Here is a 21,458-nt window from a genome sequence, read left to right as displayed (position 1 = left end):
CATGTGCCTCCTGCTCCATTAAACGTGTTGACAGCCCCTTGGCCTTTTGCAATGTGGGGCATTGATATGATTGGAGAGATTAAACCTACTGCTTCCAACGGACAACGTTTCATTCTGGTTGCTATTGATTACTTTACAAAGTGGGTAGAGGCAGCCTCATTTGCTTCTGTCACCAAGAATGTGGTGGCACGGTTCATCAAGAATAGTCTTATTTGTCGATATGGCGTCCCTGAAAGAGTTATCACTGACAATGGCACCAATTTGAACAACAAAATGATTACTGAACTCTGCACGCAGTTCAAAATAAAACACCATAACTCTTCTCCATACCGGCCAAAGATGAACGGCACCGTGGAGGCAACTAATAAGAATATCAAGAAGATCATACAAAAGATGACAGTAACGTACAAAGACTGGAATGAGATGTTACCGTTTGCTCTTCATGGTTATCGCACTTCAGTACGCACTTCGACAGGGGCAACTCCTTTCTCTTTAGTCTACGGAGTGGAAGCCGTCCTACCGGTGGAGGTTCAGATTCCCTCTCTAAGAATCATGAAAGAGACAGGTTTAGATGAGGATGAATGGATTCAGACTCGACTCGATCAGATAAATTTGATTGATGAAAAGAGACTCGTGGCTGTTTGTCATGGGCAGATATATCAGAAGCGCATGACCCGGGCATTTAACAAAAGGGTCAAGAGACAGGTGTATCAAATTGGCGATGTGGTGATCAAGCGTATCATTCTACCGCAAGGTGATCCCAGAGGCAAATGGACCCCCACATACGAAGGGCCATTTGTAGTTAAGAAGGTATTCTCTGGTGGAGCCATGATACTTGCTACAATGGATGGCGAAGACTTCCCACATCCTGTGAACGCAGACATAGTTAAAAAATACTACGCATAAAAGAGACCCGCTAGGTCGACGTACCTAGGCAAAAGTAAGGGCATCCCGGCGAACCAAAAGGGTTCGGGCAAAAATTAGGGATAAACATATAAAAATATACACCCGGCAAGTCGAAAACCCCAAAAGGCGGCTTGGGCAAAAAAGGGTATCCTGGTGGACTGAAAACCTGAAAAGGCGGTCCAGGCAAAAATTAGGGATTAAAAGCGTATGACTATGTCCCGTTCTCAGTCAGCTTCACCCAAGCCAAAGGGACTGAACAAGCCAATCACTTCTATCCGACAGCAGGAGATGAGATGCTTGAAGACATAATGACAGTAGCATAATTAAAATCAATAGGACTTTTTTCTTCATAGTTTTCTTCGTTTTCTCGACAGTTTCCTCTTACTAGGATTTCTGTCTCTTTGTACTCAAATTGCCTGTTTATAGACCCTCTTTCAAAATCAATACAATTTTGTTTCCAAAAAAAATGTTTTTGTTTTAATTTCTCTGTTTTGTTTGCGTAAACGTCCATTGATTTAGATTGAATTGGTATATGCATTTGAATATGATCGATGTTTATCAAAAATACATGCATAAAATGGAAAAAGCAATTACGAAAGACTTCAGGATCGAGGAGAAGGTCTAACCACGCGTTCCAATGAATCCGGTTGCTAATTCCATTCCCCAACAAAAGCAGCTATTTCCCAGAAGAGGTTGGCATCACCAGACAGACTGGTCATCTCTTCCATCCCCAGGCAGGCTCTGTTGAATGTTTCCACCATCAGACAGAAATCAAGTATCCCTAGCTAAGAAAGGGCCGTCAATACAAATATCTCCAACCAGAATATTGGGATTTATTTTCCCTTGGCAAAATTCTCAGACGCATAATTCATTCATGCATCATTTCGCATCATATACATGCATACATTGTTCGCATTTATTTTCGGAAGCATAAAACATCTCATGCATCATGACATGGCGTAAAGCTAACGTTGTTTTTCAGGTTAATTATCCTCCTGATGCAGTCAAAGTAAAGATCCATTCAGACGGACATCTTTATCAATTACATTCAAGATTCAACTACATCTCTCAGATACAATCCATATGAGTATTCACTCTGACAAGCACTCTGATATCCGCCCAATGGTGGCATCTTTAAGCCCACCCCAGATATTCATTGCAAATACAACATATACAAATACTATCAGATATAGCCTAGCGTACGGTTCATTCTGATTCAGCTCAACATATGACTCCTTCAACTCAGATACGATCTAACGTACGATCCATTCTGACCTTCAACTACTCCAATACGGTCTAATGTACGACCCAGTTGGACCTTCAAATCCTCAGATGCTGCCCAGCGTACGGTACATTCCGGGGTGTAGTCTAGCGTACGACTACTTTCTTCTTCAGATACAGCCTAACGTACGACTCATTATTCAACTCAGATACGATCTAGCGTACGATCCATTTTGATTCTACCTTCGCCAGATACAGCCTAACGTACGACTCATTCTACAACTCAGATGCGATCTAGCGTACGATCCATTCTGATCTTTCATCCCCAGTGAAGTCACCCGCCTAAGGGACAACTCACTCTGCTATTCAGATACGATCTAGCGTATGATCCATTCTGATCCCTTATCCCCAGCAGCATATGACACACTCTGACTCCCCAGCGAAGTCGACAGCCTAATGGATTACTCACTATACGGTCTAGCGCATGACCCGGTATGACACCCATGTCTTCAGATATCGTCTAATGTACGACACACTCTGGAGCTCTCATCATCAAACTTCCTGGATGGCATCTTTAAGCCCATCTTCATCAAGACTAACTATTGATTAACAAGTGAAAATTTTGGGGCATTCTAAGTGTTCAATAATCTTCCACCTCCAGACCACGAATGGCATACATACCATCCTAACTCTCTCGGTTCAAGAAAATTGAACAGGGGCAGCTGTCATACCCCAAAATTTACCCGTTAATTTTGCAAGACATTTTTTAAGGCACCCCAACTTATTTTCCAAGGCATTGACCTTAAAGGAACCAAGACCCAGCTCACAGATGGCCAAATCCAGAAAATGGCCCAAACTGGCATGCTCGCTAGGCGAGCAACTCCTTCGCCTAGCGAACCCTTCGCTACGCCACTCGCCTAGCGAAGCTTGCGAATACCAGAAAATTCTGGGCTTCATTCTGAGCCCATTAGGTCACAGAAAGAGCATTATAAATTCCTCCTGCGGCTGTATGGTCTTTTCTTCTTGTAGTAACAGTCTGACAAGTTCACCAGGGACTTCACAATCTTCCTCGCTTCCATCCTCGGCTTGGTAGATCAGATTTTCAAAGTCATAATGAACAGTAGCAGAACTATTATCAACAGGATCCAGAATGGATATGGATCGGAAAACTGTTACGTGCGTGTGTGCAAGAAAACATAGCTTGTTTTGAAAAAAATGACAGGAAAGATAAAGAGCGCAATATTTGAATGCAAAAAGTCCATTGATTTATTGAATATGAATATGCTTATGAAATGACAAAACCCTTGAAAAATTAGCTATTATGCCCCGGGTATAGACACAATGCTTTGAAACACAAAAATAGCAATAACAATTACTCCTGACTAAAGGAAATCGGGATAGTGTCTTCAGCCTTCCAATTATTGGGTCCGTCACCAATTGTTGGGAAAATCCAGTTATCCAAGTCATAATCGTTATCAGTATCTTCCACAGCATTGACAGTCTCGTCATGATTAGGCAGAGGGGCAGTGATGCCATTAGGAGTCTCCGGAGGATCAAAGATAGTCGCCTGTATCTTCCCACTTCGAATGCCACTTTCAACATGTTCACCTGTTAATATAAGTTCAGTGAAACCCAATGAGGAACTCCTCAATAGATGGCTGTAGAATGGGCCAGTCAGTGTGCTCATGAACATGTCCACTAATTCTCGATCAGTCATAGGGGGTTTGACTCTGCCAGCCAAATCTCTCCACTTTTGAGCATATTCTTTGAAACTTTCTTTAGATCCCATAGTCATATTCTGCAACTGTAGCCGAGTAGGCGCTAGTTCAGAATTATACTGGTACTGTTTATAGAAAGCAGTTGCTAAATCAGTCCATGTGTGGATGTCAGAGCTCTCGAGCTGATAATACCACTCCAATTGTGTGCCAGACAGACTCTCTTGGAAGAAATGGATCCATAGCTTCCTATCAGTGGTGTGCGGCTGAATCTTTCTCACGTAAGCTCTCAGATGCATCTGAGGACACGATGCCCCATCATACTGAGTGAAAGCGGGGACCTTGAATTTGCGAGGAATGATCACATCAGAGACTAGACCCAAACTTTCGAAATCCAGACCGAGTGCCTTCTGACCCTCCATAGCTAGCATGCGTTCTTCCAACAACTTGTACTTGTCATCTTTTGGAGAGTACTGTTCATTCTCGTAATCTTCATCGTCATCCTCAGGGTTGAAGAGATCAACATTCTCATCTTCTGAATCTGTCTCTGTTTCCTCTTCTTGATCCTTCGGAATTCTGATTTTGACTCCTATGGCCTGTCCTTTAAGCCTTCTTCCCGGGTTAATGTAACTCACAGCTTTCTTGTCTTTCTTTTTCTCGAGCAAGAGAGCTTTCAGTTCCTCCTGCCCCCTGGATAAGTTCAAGATCATCTCCTGGAGTTGAGCATTCTGAGCATGGAGATCCTTGACAGTTTGTTCGAGGTCCATTTTTCTGTGTGGAGGAAAACCGTGAGAACACTGATCCCTTTAGAGTACCTGTTATGCTATGTTATGCTATGCAATGCATGAAATGTTTTCAAGGCCTTTTGGAATTTAACTTTGCATAAACTACCAAAAAGGGAAACTTTTTTTTGTTTTTTTTTTTTGTTTTTTTTTTCATACAAAACAGAGCAAAGTTAAATCCCTAAGTCCTTGAAATGGTTAGTACAATGTTATGATGTCATGATGTTATGATGTTATGATGTTATGAGGTTAAATAAATAACAAGCACAAGCAAGTCACACAACCATCATTCCTAGGTTTTAAGGCTTGCATGAGTTCCATAGGTAAGTACCCTCCCCACTGAAGTTTAGTTGGTTCAACCTGTCCTAGAATAGTAACCGGGTTCTAAAAGGATCTCCAATCATTGACCTTCCTTCAAGTCCACTTCAGTGCAACACCAAGTGGTTGACCGAAGCTTCCCTAAAGTCCAATCTCAAAGAGTGTAGTATCGAGTCTCAACCAACCCCAGTCGGAACCGAAGTCAGTTATCTCACTACTTTCTAATGGCTAGGATGAGTCAATTAGGGTTCTAAAGGTCTGGTTAATGCTTTGATGACACCACGCAGATGCCAAATTTTTCCTCAAGTAAACATGAGGAACATCAGGACATCCAAAGTGTCACATTAACCGTAGCCATCATTTTGACCATTCCAGTATACGCCGGATAGTCGCGATGATCTATTGCTACTTACCTAAGGTACACTAGATCCGGGTGTAGGATCTTTCACTCAAGCATAAAATACCCTCAAAAGAAGGAACAGTTTAAAACATAAATGATTTTTAAGGTGACCTCTCTTTGTAAGTCCCCAGCAGAGTCGCCAGTTCTGTCACACGGTGAACTGACTTGGGGTATTTTGCTTTTTATTGCAATGTCGCGGATAGCAAGAGTCGCCACCGACTTTTCTTTTATCCAATAAGGAAAGGTGGAAAAGAACAGGAAAGACCTCAATAGATTTTGGGTTCGGGAGGTACATTATACAAAGGGAAGGTGTTAGCACCCTTTGTATCCATGGTTATCCATGGGCTCTTAATTACTGGATCACTTATATTCTTGTCTGAAAAGTGTCGGTGAATTGCTTAAAAAATGTTTGAAAGAGAGTTTAACTTTGTAATGATTCTCGTATGAATGTATACAAAGTATTTATCTCATTTGATTTTGAAAATGGTTTAGAAAAATATAACTCGGTAATGATTCTAGTATGAATGTATACCAAGTGGTGATTTTCTAGGATTTGTAAAGTGTAAAGTGTGAGGGGTGGAAAATGTTTTAGGTTATGATCCAGTAATTGAGAGTTATACCTTCCTGAGGTAGTTATGGGCATTTCCTATCCTTATGAGGGTAAAACTGTCCTTACTATTGAGAAGTAAGTAATCTTACCCTTTGGATGTTTAAGGGTCACCGTAGGGTCATCGATAGGTCATTGAAGGCAACAGTTGTAAGGATACCTTAGCATTCGAAGGGACGATCATCATTTAACCGTAGGCTACACCGAAGGGTCATCGAGGGACAAAATCGTATTTTCGAAGGCAACATCCGAGGGACCATGATTTATTTTATGATGATTTAATCGAAGGGTCTTTGCTAAGTGTATCCCTACATTCGCGGGACATGACCGTTATACCGTAATACCGTAGGGCAGCAAAGAGAGGTCCAAGATCACTTATTTAAAGGCAATATTTTAAAGTCAATTAGGTAATTAGGACGAGCCTCCATATTAAAATCAATACATTAAAATTAATACATTAAAATTAATACATTAAAATTAACACATTAAAATTAATTAAGTAATTTAGGGTGAGTCTCCACAAGGGTATCCCACAAATAAAGTGGAAGACCTAACGACAATCTTTTCCTGGGACATGTGAACCTTGGCAAAATTCAGCAAACGGGTTAGAATACCAAATCGGGGTGTAATCGAAGATTACACCGCAAAAGAAAATACAGCAGCATGAATGTCAGGCAAAACAGTGCATAATTAACATAGAATAGATCAGATACGCATAGGACATAACAAACAAAATATTAGCGACTGTCCCGTTCGCCTCTGCCTCGCCTAGCGAGGGCCTAGCGAATACTCGCTACATGCTCGCTTAGCGATGTGCTAGCGAGCGGCTGCGGGTTTTGAATTTCAGAACAGTATGACTTCAACCTGCGGCATGGCTTATGGCATCCAACACATAATTATACGGTTCAGCATTCACAATATTCAGGCACACTTAAATTCACATGCAAAACCTCAAATATGTTTATGAATTCAATTATAATATCACATGCAAGTTAAGAACATAAAGCGGTATCACATGCAAATTAAGAAAATAAAGCGATAATAGTAATGCAAACCTGTTTGCAATCGAATTGCAACCTTGAATTGGCGAGCCGGATTGAGTTGGGCGGTGGTAGCTTCGGAGCGGAGGAGCGGCCTTCAGGGTTTCTAAAGTAGCCTCCAGGGTTTTTGTGCCAGGGTTTTCGTCTGTCTCCCTCTGTTTTTCCGTCCTCCCTTTCATTACTGAAGTGTTGGTATTTATAATGCCCTTTTTCATGACCTAATGGGCTCAGAACGAAGCCCGAAATTTTTTGTTGTCTGTCAGCCTCGCTAGGCGAGCTGGTAGCGAACGTTTGCTTCGCTAGGCGAGCGTGTAGCGAACGTTCGCTAGGCGAGCGTGTAGCGAACGTAACGTTCGCTAGGCGAGCGTGTAGCGAACAGGCCAGTTTGGGCCATTTTCTGGATTGGGCCATTCGTGAGCTGGGCCTTTGTCCCTTTAAGATCAGTGCCATAAAATGAGTCGGAATGCCCCTGAAAAATGTCTTGAAATATTAATGGGCAAATTTTGGGGTATGACACCCATACTCCCGGAGAAGGTAGATTGTTAGGTATTCCACTTTATTTGTGGGATACCCTTGTGGAGATTCATCCTAATTACTTAACTGCTTTTAATGTAATTATTTAATTGATTTTGATGTGGAGATTCATCCTAATTACTTAATTAATATGAACCTAACTACCTAATTACAACTACCTAATTGATTGTAAAATATTGCCTTTGAATATGTGATCTTAGACCTCTCTTTGTTGCCTTACGATATCACGGTATTATGGTCATGTCCCGCGAATGTGGGGATACACTTAGCAAAGACCCTTCGATTAAATCATCATGTCCCTATAAAATAAATCATAGTCCCCCGGATGTTGCCTTCGAATATATGATTTTGTCCCTCGATGACCCTTCGATGTAGCCTACGGTTAAATGATGATCGTCCCTTCGAATGCTAAGGTATCCTTACAAATGTTGCCTTCAATGACCAAACGATGACCCTACGATGTCCCTTTACATCCAAAGGGATAAGACTACTTACTTCTCAATAGTAAGGATAGTTTTACCCTCATAAGGATAGGAAATACCCATAAAGACCTTGGGCGGGTATAACCCTTAATTGCTGACTAACAACCTAAAACATTTTTCATACATCACACTTTGCAAAATACTAGAAAATCACCACTTGGTATACATTCGTACTAGAATCATTACCAAGTTACATTTTTCTAAACCGCTTTCAAAATTAAACGAGATAAATACTTTGTATACATTCGTACAAGAATCATTACAAAGTTAAACTCTCTTTTCAAAACATTTTTTAAGCAATTCACAAACACCTTTTTTTTCAAACAAACATAAGTGATCCAGCAATTAAGAGCCCATGGATAACCATGGATACAAAGGGTGCTAACACCTTCCCTTTGTATAATGTACCTCCCGAACCCAAAATCTAATTAAGGTCTTTCCTGTTCTTTTCCACCTTTCCTTATTGGATAAAAGAAAAGTCGGTGGCGACTCTTGCTAACCGCGACATTTGCTTTCCAAAGCAAAACACACAAAGTCAGTTCACCGTATGACAGGCATGTTAAAGCTTACTAGTGATATTCTTGAAGAAATTAGAGAAGGTCAGAAACTGGACTTGAAATTGATTGATCAGTTAACTTTAATCAATCAAGGTCAAGGTGGTGATTTCAGAATTGACGAGAATGAAGTGATACGATTCTAAGACCGTGTGCGTGTTCCAAATGTGCCGAGCTTAAGCATAGTATTCTTGATGAAGGTCACAAAAGTGGAATGAGTATTCATCCTGTTTCTACTAAGATGTATCAAGACTTGAAGAGGATCTTTTGATGGCCGGGAATGAAGAAGGAAGTTGCTAGTTTTGTGTATGCGTGGTTGACTTGTTAGAAGTCAAAGTAGAGCATCAGAAGTCGTTGGGTTTGATGCAACCATTATTTATTCCATATTGGAAATGGGACAACATTTCAATGGATTTTATGTCTGGATTTCAGAGGACAACGAAAGGTTGTGATACGAATTGGATCATCGTCAATAAGTTGACTAAATCATCCCATTTCCTTCTGATGAGACTTAATCATCCATTGGAGAAAGTAGCAGAGATGTATATTGGAAGGGTTGTCATTCTGCATGGTATTCCTTCCAGTATCGTATTTGATAGAGATCTGAGGTTTATTTTAAGATTCTGGGAGAGCTTGTAGAAAACGGTAGGTACGAAGTTGCGGTTAAGTTTCACTTATCATTCACAAACAGATGGTCAAACGGAGAGGACTATCTAATATTTAAAAGACTTGTTGAGAGCTTGTGTGCTCTAGAAAGAAGGGGTTTGGGATGGTTTTTTTTACCGTTGATAGAGTTTACCTACAACAACAGTTTCCATTCGAATATCGGAATGACACCGTTTGAGGAATTGTACGGTAGGAGTTGTAGGAAACCTTTGTGTTGGTATGAATCGGGAGAGAGTACTGTAATTGGGTGAAGATTTTCTAATAGACGATATAGAAGATTAAAGTGATTTAGGAGAAGATGAAAGCTTCACATAGTTGTCAAAAGAGTTACCATGATAGGAGGAGGAAAGCACTTGAATTCCAAAAGGGCGATCGTGTGTTCCTTAGAGTTACTCTAATAACTGGTGTTGGTCGAGCTTTGAAGTCTCGAAAGCTCACTCCGCATTTCATTGGTCCATACCAGATTTTGCAGAGGATATGAGAGGTGACCTATCAGATTGCTTTGCCACTGTCGCTTGCTAATCGTCATGATGTATTTCACGTGTCTCAGTTGAGGAGATACATTACTTATCCATCTCATGTAGTTCAAGTGGATGACATACATGTGAGAGATAACCTGACTGTTGAGGCATCACCCATGTGGATAGAGTATCAGAAAGTAAAGCAGTTACGTGGTAAAGATATTACCTTGGTGAAGGTAGCTTGGGGAGGACCAGCTAATGGAAACATGACTTGGGAGTTAGAGAGCCAGATGAAGGAGTCATATCCGACTCTGTTTGCTTAAGGTTGTTTTCGAGGGCGAATTTTTTTCTAAATGAGGGAGAGTTGTTACACCTTAAATTCGATTAATTAATTTAATTGAATTATTGAGAATTTTATTTGATTAATTGACATTTTTAAATTATGTTTGTGTGATTGTGTGGGGGTAAGTATCATTGGAATATAGGTGTCTAAAGAGTAAGAGTTTAGTTTAGTTGTTCAGAAATTATTAGAATTTTAATTTATTATTAGAATAAATAGTGTTTTATTAGAATTAATTAAATAAATACTAAAATGATAAAATTGTGTCATTTGTGAGAATTGAAGAAAATAGGTGGTGAAAATAGATAAGCTAGTAATGAGTTGGGTAAAATTTATAATTAAACAAAGTGATGTGGGACTATATATTCTAAAAATAGGGAGAAAATTAGATTATAGAGAAATCATATGACATACGTAGAAAAGAGACAAAAAGGAGAGAAAGAGAAAAAGCTATGAATTTGAAGAGGGAACTCATAAAATCTGTACAACTCAACATCACTTTCTAAAGATCTAAGGTAATGGGGAGAATAACTTTCAATAAGGGCTTATGCATGAGGTGTAGGGTAGAAGATTTCTTAACCTCCAATACGGAAGATGATTTTGATGATTTTGATGTGTGTTCTTGAGGAGTAATATCCTTCTGATTATATTGGTATGTATTCGTGTGAATTGATGTTTGAAATTATGCATTGTATGTATGTGTGTTTTCCATAATTATTGAAATGTCGAAGGTTTTAGAGATGTGAATTGATAATGAGTTGATGAATTGGTGATTGAATTGATGTGTTAATTGGTATAATTAGAGCTTAATAAAAGTGGGGTTTTAATATGAGAAAATAGATAGTTGGAATAAGTCATTTTTGTGTTAAGAAGTGTTTGAGTGGTTTATTATCACTAAATGATTTTCAAAATACGTTAAAACCTTATTTTTGGCAAAATAGCGCAATATGAGTCGACCTCCATAAGGTATGCGTCGACCTCAATCCAACGAAATTATAATTTTTCAAAATTTGCACAGTATGCATTGACGCATACGTGCTGTGAGTCGACCTATAGGTGTCATAATTGTCCATGTGTCGACCTCTGGCTACCAGAATGTATGTTTTGTCTTTTACTACACTATTCGATGATTTTGGCTGTAACTTTCGTTTCGTAAGTCCAAATAAGACGCCGTTAGAAATGTTGGGAAGGTAACATGCAGAGCTACCTCATGAACTAATTGATAATGATGTTTCTACAATGATTTTGTCGTGTAAAATAAGAGTGTGACGATGCCATTATATTTTGTGGCGATATTTATGACTATTGTGTTGTTGCATGTATGAGTAATAATCTAATTGAGGAGATTGATTGTATACATGAGTTGCTGATCAGTGTATTTTGATGCACATTCTTCTATAATTGTACTTAGGGATTTCCCTAGTTTGTTTTGCTTATTTTACTATTTTATTATGTTTTTAGATTTAAGTTCATGTTTGCCTTTAATATATTTTCCTTTGCTATTTTCAGTTTTAGTGATTATTTGATATCTGTTCACTATTCGGATCATAAATGGAGCTACAGGATGCTGTTTTGTGCATTCTGATATGCGTTGGAAAGCTAAGAGAAAGAGATATAACTTTCGTATTTAAGCCAAAAGATGATTCGGAGTACAAGAGTCTCACATGATTTGTTAAAGTTTCGTACTTTAGGAAATAATTTGTTTTTGGTCATTTTTGGTTATTTTGTTTAAAAGGAGAAGTCGTTGTACTATATCACATTACACATTATTCACGATAATTTTTTGCTTTGTACGATTATGAAGAGGAACTAACCTTCTAGAATTAATCTGTTGTAACCGAGATTCTAAGGCTTTGAGGGTTTTTTTTTCTATAAATTAAATTCCGTTTCTCTTTCAATTCTATTCTATGAAAATTAATTTACTTAATCTGTATTTTATGTAATGGTTTTGATTAAATTCGCATGATTGCATTCCTAACTGTTAATCATCGTTTACGTCGCTTTGTCGTTAAATCACCTTTGTAAATCGTGTTTGCTTAATTCACGATTGTATTAATCTGTTTGTTTAATTCGGAATATAGGAATATCAATAGGTCATGTATCTATTGCGCTTGTCAATCGAAATTGAATCGAATAGAGATCGAAGCCACTTAGGGAATTGGTAGGTAAAAATCAATGATTAGCCGGAAACCGAAAATAGTAGATTGCCTTATTTTATAATCGCTTATTTTAATCACTTATTTAATTTGTTTTCTAAATCGATCCCTAAACCATAACCCCCCCTAAATCTATTTCAGTAGGTTAATAATAATACAAGAATCCTTGCGATACGATACTCGCGTTGTCGCTTCCGCTAAACTGAAATACTCGTTTTGACCCGTGTGCGACAGCGAATCAAATTGGCGTCGTTGTCGGGGATTCTTGTTGTTTTTAATCGTTAGTTGAGTCATAGGTGTCGATTGTAGTGTTTTGGCCCATCCGGTTTGCTATTTTAGTCAATCCGCATCTGTTCGTCCGACCTGGTCCGTCCTGGTCCGAAAATCTGGTTTTCTGAAAAATTGTGTCCGATTTAAAATCAGTTTTGTGTACTGGGAGTAGAAAAATCTTCCTTGCATCCATATCATTACGACATGTTCTAGTGTTAGTCGTACCGCATTCTTGCATCTATCAAATATTTACAAGGTCGTAAACTTATTCGATGTCTACAACAATAGCTTTCTAGTGGTAACTAACCAAGAATATTGGCATACATATCAAGGGGATGTAATTTTCCACGATGAAAATATGAGAAGGAAGAAAAAAGGTAGTCCAAACACCACACATATTCGAACCAAAATGGACACGAGTAACAAAATGGAAAAAAATGTGGTATATGTCGTCTTACCGGACACAAGGAAACATTATCCCAATTTTAAAACTAGTTCTAGTTAAAAATTAATTTTGTTAAGTTTCTTGCAAACTTCAAATTTAATATAGATAACTTTTGGTTACAAGAAAACACGGCACCAATGCAACAAAAACAACAAGACAAACAATAAAATAGAACACTTAACACCGTAAAATATCTAATAGTATGCAATAATCAAAACAATCATCTGATCCAAGAAGAGCGTTCTCCATCATACCCCTAACATGTATGTTATTCTTAACTAGCCACCAACAATGTTCTCCATCATACCCCTAACATGTATGTTATTCTTAACTAGCCACCAACAATGCTGGATATCGTCATTATTGTCATCCACAATGTATGCAACAAGTTTGTCTATTCTTCTAATTCTTCTTTCACCTTCGTTAGGCTCTTTGAATAACCAATGATTCAAGATAGTCTCAAATTGTTCGAAATTCAAGTTAACCCCAAAAGAATCTTCATGGGAGGCTTAGTCCTCAAATAAACAGTATGTCCAATAATACACATGTAAGAACAACTTAACCAAAAGAAAAGAAAAATTTGAAAAGAGATGGGAGGAAATGATTGACAACAAGATACTTCTATTTATACAAATTTTTGTCGTAAATACACTCAAATCAATTAAAATATAATATAAAATACTACAATATATAATTACAAAAGAAATATATGCATGACAAATAATTGTCGCACTCTTTAAATAATAAAAAAGAGATTTTGTCAATTCAATTGACGATTCCTTATAAAAGAAGGAGTATACGCCAATTAAATCCATCGGTGCTTTAAATTTCAGCGTTAATTTGATTAATAGATTAATTATAAAATTAACTTTTTTTTATTTGAAAAATAGATGATTACGTGAGAAACTAAGGTATATTAAGTAATAATTTTCGGAAAAGGGTTATTTGAATTTAAAAAAAAAAATCAAAGATGTTGATATCTACTATGCGTCTCCAAATTCCCATTAGAAATATATATATTTTAATAGTTTTTAGACACATATTTATTCACTTATTTATACAGTATTTAATTGTATACTATAAAGTTAAATTCCTTAATTAAAATTTTAATTTTAATATAATTTCATTTTATCATTGTTAAATAATAATTATTTTATTCTAATTATTAAAAGAAATATAGAGTTTTAATTTTATAAAAAATGCAGTAATCCCATCTAAATACTAAATAAAAATTTAATTTTTTAAACTTATTAAATATTTAATATATTTAAGTTAATTATAAATTATATATATTAATTGTTCAATAAATTTAAAAAATTAAAATTTATTTATAATAAAGAGGGAGTAACCAATGTTTTAAAAATCAAATTAAACGAGGTTATTCAATCAATTGGATCGGAAATCATAACTGAATTCGATCTTGTTAACCTTTTAAAATTGTTAGTGGATCAAAATCGAAATAAATTGAAAAAATCAGATTAAAAACCGTTCGAAATCATAGCCGGTTTTGTAAAACCATTTGATTCAGAAAACGCAACAAACCAACTCATTTTTTTGAAAACTTTTAATATGTCAATATCAAAGTTAAAAATATTTTTCAATAAAAAAAAATTCTTGTTTGTCTTCGTTAAACTCAAATTTGCTTATTATAATATTGTTCAATTATAGAAAAGAATTTTTTATTTAGCTTCTTTTAATTCGAATTTGCTTATTATTTTTCAATTAAGTGTGTTGTATTGTTTATTTCAATAATTCTATCTTATTTAATTTAAATATTTTTAATTATTTAAATTTTATTTTAGTTATTATATTCTATTATTTTAATTAATTTAATTTTTTAATTAATTTGAATTATTCTTAAGTAAGAGTTAAAATTAAGCGTACAATTGTGATAGATTTTTAAGTAATTTGAATTATTCTTAATTTGAATTATTCTTAAGTAATTTAATTTTAGTTATTATATTCTATTATTTTTAATTAATTTTTTAATGTATTATTGATATTATTTTATTGAATTTGTAATAGATTTTTAAAATTAAACATATAATTGTGTTACATATCTATAAAATATAATTTTATATTATTATTTTATTTAATAAATAGAAATTTAATTTCATATTATTATTTTATTTAATAAACAGTTAGAGAATATGTTTAACTGGTTGTATCAATTAGATTTTAACTCAAATGTTTCACCGTCTCTTACGGTCAAACGGTTTTTTAAAACATTGGGAGTAACATCTAATCTAGTTATTTAGGATCAAGATTATAGTAGTATTTTCTACTGTAATATGATTTTATACGTGAAATAAAATTATAAAACCCATAAACGCGCGTTTTTTATTGCAGCTGTGCCAAATCTGAAGATCTTTTATCAGTAGAATTTGAAACATTACCAACTCCTAATTCACAAAGACAAAACATACTAGAGGTTTCCTTTACAGAGAGCTATGACAATCATAAATACGAGAACACTTATTGCAGCAGTTCTCAACAATTTCTCATAGCTTTGACGGTCATCTAATTCTAATTCAATAGATGGATGCAGACACACTGATGGAAATTCCTCGTTGTCACTGACATCATCCTCCCTAACAACCCTACTGCTGCTCGTCCCAGTTTCATGAGATTGCACCATTTCCCGCTTGCCCATTTTAGAACAAGTCGCGCATGTGCAGTCGCCTCCAAGATACAATGGTATGGTCGGTAGATTGTCATAAAGAGCCTTCTTGTACATCTCTCCTTCTATTTTCAACTTTTTCTTAGTAACTGGTTTTATAACCTATGATTCAAATGCTTAAATTAGTACATTTAAGAAAGCAAAATAACCAAAAATGTGTTGTACTTGTACTGGCAAAGAAATCTGTTATGTGTTTGATGCACCACAAGGATGAGTGAAATTGCATTCAATCAAACAATTTATAAAATAGCCATATCAACAGCTTCGCGAACAAATTACTTCTGTTTTTTTTACAGAGACTATGCTTCATCCTTGCTACTTTCTATGCTTTTATACTAGTTAAATGGAAAGAGCTTACCTGAATAAAAGTCTGAGCGATAACACGAGCAATTGCTGGAAGTCGTATGACAAACAAACAGCCAAGACGATTAGGAAAATGATCTTGCAGAATGTAAGAACAAGATCTCAGTATTTGCATAGGAATTCTCAATGGAGATAACCCTTCACAGTCCACCAATACTGTAATTTGAGGGTTGTCTCTATCAACTAAGTGCAAGACTCCATATTCTACCTGGGACACTGAAGAAAAAACCATTGGTTACGCATTACACTAAAGCATGAAAAGCTATAAAGCACAGACCCGTGATACAAGCCGGACACTGCTAATGTAAAAAATATAGGACACCTACATTTACACCGACACTGTTGCATATTTATTGAATAGTTACAATTAAATGAAATATTAATATTGTTTAAAAATCTTAATTGAGCGATTTATTTATATATCTACTATCCAAAAAGCTAAAAATGTTATAATAAAATTTAATGTATTTAGCTCCTCTTTTATTTTATTTTATAAATTGTTGATTTGGAAGCATAAAGATAAATACAAATAAACGTTATAGTCAGAGATTGAAAAGCTACCACCCACCCATTTAGCTCCTCATTAATCAGCATTGTTTTAGACACTTGTCACATGGGTGTCAGACACCAATTGAGAAAGTGTTGAAGCTAGGAAAAAACAACTTTTTTAGGACATTTGTTTGAATTTTCCGATACGCGTGACGTCATACAAGTGTCAGACACCGAGGTGTATCGGACACCACGACACATCTAATTCTAGAGGTGATCGTTCTTCATAGATGAATTAAGTGATAAGTGAAGAATCCATACTTATAAAAATTTCTGTAGATAAAAGGGGGCAGTGAAAAGGGAGGGGGATTGGTATTTCAAAATAAAGCAAATATGAAAACCAGTGGTAAGCAAAAGAAAAACTGAATGTGCAATAGAAAAACATACCAATTGCCCGAGCAAATTGAGGTCTGTCTTGGGATGCCAATGAGCTGCAAGCCATCCCAAGCCTTACAATGAGACAAGGTCTGTGCAACAAATCAGATCCATGCCAGAACACCATATTCGACCACATTTCCAGCTCTTCTACTGAAAGGATTTTGTAATACTTCCGCCAATGTATTGTCTTCTTGATTGAGGTAAGGAAGCATGAAAAGTCATTATTAGAAGCTGCGTAAAATCTGTGGAGCTCATCATCATTGATTCTGCACAAACACCACTAAATCATGGTCCACTGCAACAGGAGAAACCAAGAAATATGCAAGTAAATATGCTATTGCTATCTAATAAGGAACCTCAAGCCAAGATTTTGAAATGCCTCAAGAAAGGCAACAATACAAACTGAGAATGAGAATATATAGAACATTGGCAAAAAAATTCAATGATTACTAATAGCTGGATTGTCTACCACTTTACCATTATATAAGTACTTAATCCCTGAGTTGATGATGAATAGTGTGATTTGTTTTTTTAAAAGGCAACAAATGCCCAAAGTACAAATAGTGGAGGAGCTAGGGTACAAGAAGTACCAAATCCACCACCACAAAAAGAGGGTGCTCAGATATACAGCAAACAAACAAAAACAACAAGAAAGAGATGAATAACAACCCAACCAAACCAGGCTAGAAGAGAGGAAGAAGCAATGAAAGATAACACCAGTTAGAGAGGAAAAAAGGGTAGATCTCAGCCGCTCGGAACCACCATCAATAGAAAACAAGGAACCCTAGAAAGCACCAAGAACACTCCGCCAAAGGAGCCGGCGAAGATTCTCAAACGGATATTGTCTCAAGCTGAGAATAGATGAATAAAGTGATTACGTTGAATGTGATGAATATCCTAAAAGATTACATAGAATGATACTCACTCAATGAAAATAATTTAACATACTCGATTGTGAACGGAAACTAAATACAATTGCAATTAAGTTATTATTTTCTGCTTTTCTTCCTTTTCAAACAAGGGGCCAGGAGTAAATCTACATTACCAATGAAAATTACAAAACGATTATAATTGTAAGAATCCAGTAGCTTTGTTTGAAATAGAATTCTGACAGTATCATGCCATGGCATTTTATCGGAATAGCACAAATATGTACAAAACAATCAACTACCAGTACCTTTCAGGCAAACTAATTCCTTGATTTTCCAGCTCTTGATCAAGTTGAGTCAACCATTTTTCATATTCTAAAACTTCAGGAGCTCTCTCGAGGTGACTGTGAAAAAGGAAAAGAAAGTATTAGCACGAATAAAAGAAGCTTGCAAAGAGAGCTCTTGACAAGCCCTATACAACAATCACAAACTTAACCTGAAAAGCATGTAGATCATGAAAAACACTTTATTCATGAGTTTTAGCCAAAAGATTGAAGTTTATGAATTTGTGCTAGGCCTAACTCAAACCCAAAAACTAGATCAAAAAATGAGGATTCCCAATTTACAGACAACTTTGGCTATAATTCTGGTGGATATCGGATCCTAAAACACACCCAGGATTGGACACTTGCAGCTGGGACAAATTCAGGTGGCCAAACAAGAGCACCCCTCATGCCTAGGACTAGTCACCTAGAGTATAAACAAATATGAGTGACCATAAACTCTGAAGAATTCGGACACGATCTGATTCAACCTTAACACTAAAAGAAGAGGTCAGGATTGTCCAAGCCTTATAAGGACTATTGGGCATGTCTCTAGTTGATATGGGATCTCAACAGAAGTCATCACTTGAGATTGATTGATGTTTATAGTGTAAACAAGCACCAACATCGAAAGACTAAGGTTGATTTGGGGTCAGTCCTGTACATTATTGGCTCAATAAACATCAACGTTCTACATTACTTTTGGAGAAACACATCAGAGGCCTCCAGTAACAATTGTTTCAAATATAAAAAGCCGCATTTTTTGTTTTTATCTAGATTGGTATTTTTATTGAAACACGAGGAATGCACATATACATACACACAATCATATTTCAATCAACGAGTTCAGAAAACATCCCAAAAAGAACAGACCCCAAATGTCATGTGTAAATAAAAGACAAACCTCTCACAATATAAGGTTTTTGGTTCACGTGTGTTTAATTTTATGAAACCAGAATTCCCAAAATGGAAGCCACAAATAAATCAGACTACACAGTTGTTTCACTTCATTCTTAGTTAATGTTTGAATTCTAGGTAGGAAATATTATGAGATTTCGGCATTTTGATTTTCCAAATTACACTCTAAATCCTGCAAACTGCACCAAATTTGAAATAATGCACAGCGTTTCATTCAGGGAAGACTTGTGGAAACTGGTTCAGTGTGGTCCAATCAGTAATTATCTTAGATTTTGTATTTGCACAATATCAGTTTTCAGATTCAGTACTTGGTCAACACGTGGATCAATTGGAGAGTTGAGTTACAGAATACGAAGTTTTGTTACAGAGCTCAGTTCAGGACTTAACTCAAGTAAAACTAACTGGTTCCGTAATCAGTTAAATTACTTCACTATGAATTCCATGCTATAGTTTCTCTTGTATTCAGAATTTTAGCTTATGAAATATGCAAAAAAGATTTATCTTACTTTTTCTCTAAATGGTATGCTCTTCAATTTCTCAAATGTTCTATGTGATTCTGAATTTTTTATAATGTTCATTCAAGGAAATTTCAGAAACAGGGATTCAAGTAAATTAATTAGAAACATAAGAACCTGAAAGAAACCTTCCAAACATAAAGATAATAGTTTTCCATTAACTCTTATTTCACTCAAAAAATTGTTCGGAAACAGAAACTTAAGCGGCATTACAAATCTTCTTAATGTAGGATGGTCCAAGGTTCAGTTTGGTTGTTGCATGTCAGGTTTCTATGATGCCAAATTTATTAATTCCCCGCCAGGTTAATGTCAAATGATCCTGAATTAGGCAAGTAACCCTCTAGCAATTATGGTCCAAGAGTTTAATAATAACTTGATAAGCAAATGTTAATATAGGCATTACAGTTCTTACGTAGAAAATAATGCTATTCTAAGCTCAAAAGGAAAGTCTTTATAAACACATCATAACAATTGTAAATTGTACGAGAAAATCTTAGTAAGAAGCCTCAAATCATACCTAGTGTTCAAATTATTCTGCTCAGGAGATGGTTCTGCTGCAGATATTTCTGAATCACGAGAGTCGGTAATATAATCTGAGGTTCCATCACTACATTCTAGTTGATCAGTAAAGGCAGTTGCAATGGAAAGGACAATTAATGGTGTTGATAGTTCCTGGTAACAGAGAGAGTATTAACTATCTGCTTCATAAATATAGCTGAGTTTGGGATATTTGGGATATTAGAAGGAGAAAATACAATGAACAACTTGACAGAAAAGTGAGAGAGCTTGTCAATCAATCCTATTCTCCACTACTTAACCTTAACAGGAAAATAGGGCTAGGGAAATATCATATTGCATATCTTATGCTAAAGATGAAATAAAACTGTAGGCAAGAATAGCTCTTAAAAACAGTCTCCTTGGTCCATACAAAGGGAAACAATCTTTTCAATATAAAACAAAAATGAGGAAAAAAAAAAGAATCAATTTACGACAAGTTAAATAAAAATGCACTACACATGGAAGTAACAAACATAAAACTTTCTGGAACAAAGATTGTCAAGAAGCAATGTTGTCAACCGTGGATAGCGGAAAATAGCGGTTTGCTCAAATCCCGCTATGCTGCAGAGTTACAGTGATGCAACAGCCACTATTTGACCATATTCTGTACTAAATAACATAAGCGGAACAATGTCGATTTAGTCAAATTCTGCTAACAGTGCTATATAATTTTTCCCGAGATAACATATTTTTCTGCTTTTAAATGTCATTGGATATAAATATATACAGAGACCTTATGGAATTGATAATCACAAACCTCCATACTTTTGACCAAACTCCTGAAGGCAGCCCACCTCCGACACCATTGAAATGGTCTGTAGACAAGGATTTGAAGACCCTGCAAGCCTCGCCACACACACGGGCATCTACTCTTGGAGAACCTCCTTACAGTCTCTAAAGCAGCAACTTTAACTAAAAAAAATGCAGCACGCCCCACACTAGTCCTAAAGTCACCATGCCTCAATGAAACAAGGGGCTCAGAAAATCTTTGTGCAAATCCTTTGGGACGCGATGCAACAAGCTGTTTTTCGTACCATTTTTTCCCAGTAATAGCACTGTTTTGTTTAGAATTAGAGCTCATGCTCGAATTAGACATATCCACCCTCTCTCCCATGTAAACGGAAGGAAATTCAGTTCCTCTGGCAATCACAACAACAACAAAAGTAAGAAAATTTTCATCAACAAGTTACAACAATCAATAATACCTACAAAACACGGTTTTAAACTGCATGATCTTTGAAAATGCCGAAAATTCTACAATTTTGAAACAAAATGATCAAATAGTAGTAGTAACTGCAATTGGTTTCGATCAAGATTGATTAAGTTTGTAAATTATTCATTCGGATCGATCAAGATCTGAATGAAAGTTAACCTGATTTATGGAGAAAGATGAATTGAGAATGTTAGC

The 21,458-nt window shown here is 36.2% G+C and overlaps 1 protein-coding gene across 2 annotated transcripts in view; it reads right to left on the bottom strand.

The window, feature by feature from the left end:
• Window positions 1-15,211: 15,211 nt before the first annotated feature.
• LOC127104606 (uncharacterized) overlaps window positions 15,212-21,458 on the bottom strand; it is a 6,439-nt gene continuing 192 nt past the window's right edge. Inside the window, exons 1-7 of one of the 2 annotated variants that reach the window (XM_051041785.1) lie at window positions 21,345-21,458; window positions 20,808-21,189; window positions 20,010-20,164; window positions 18,045-18,140; window positions 16,877-17,133; window positions 15,936-16,156; window positions 15,212-15,679 (exon numbers count right to left, since the gene is read on the bottom strand). The exon at window positions 21,345-21,458 is cut by the window's right edge and continues 192 nt beyond it. In XM_051041785.1, the coding sequence (XP_050897742.1) occupies window positions 15,323-15,679; window positions 15,936-16,156; window positions 16,877-17,133; window positions 18,045-18,140; window positions 20,010-20,164; window positions 20,808-21,164 (1,443 nt within the window). In that variant the 5' untranslated portion in view covers window positions 21,165-21,189; window positions 21,345-21,458 and the 3' untranslated portion in view covers window positions 15,212-15,322. The remainder of the gene's footprint in view (window positions 15,680-15,935; window positions 16,157-16,876; window positions 17,134-18,044; window positions 18,141-20,009; window positions 20,165-20,807; window positions 21,190-21,344) is intronic. The other variant, XM_051041784.1, reaches the window with a different exon arrangement.

The sequence above is a fragment of the Lathyrus oleraceus genome, chromosome 7 (genome assembly GCF_024323335.1).
Source record: "Lathyrus oleraceus cultivar Zhongwan6 chromosome 7, CAAS_Psat_ZW6_1.0, whole genome shotgun sequence".
NCBI classification, from domain to species: Eukaryota; Viridiplantae; Streptophyta; class Magnoliopsida; order Fabales; family Fabaceae; genus Lathyrus; species Lathyrus oleraceus.
The sequence above is the reverse complement of the archived record's forward strand: the minus strand, read 5'-3'. Positions and strand labels throughout refer to the sequence as shown.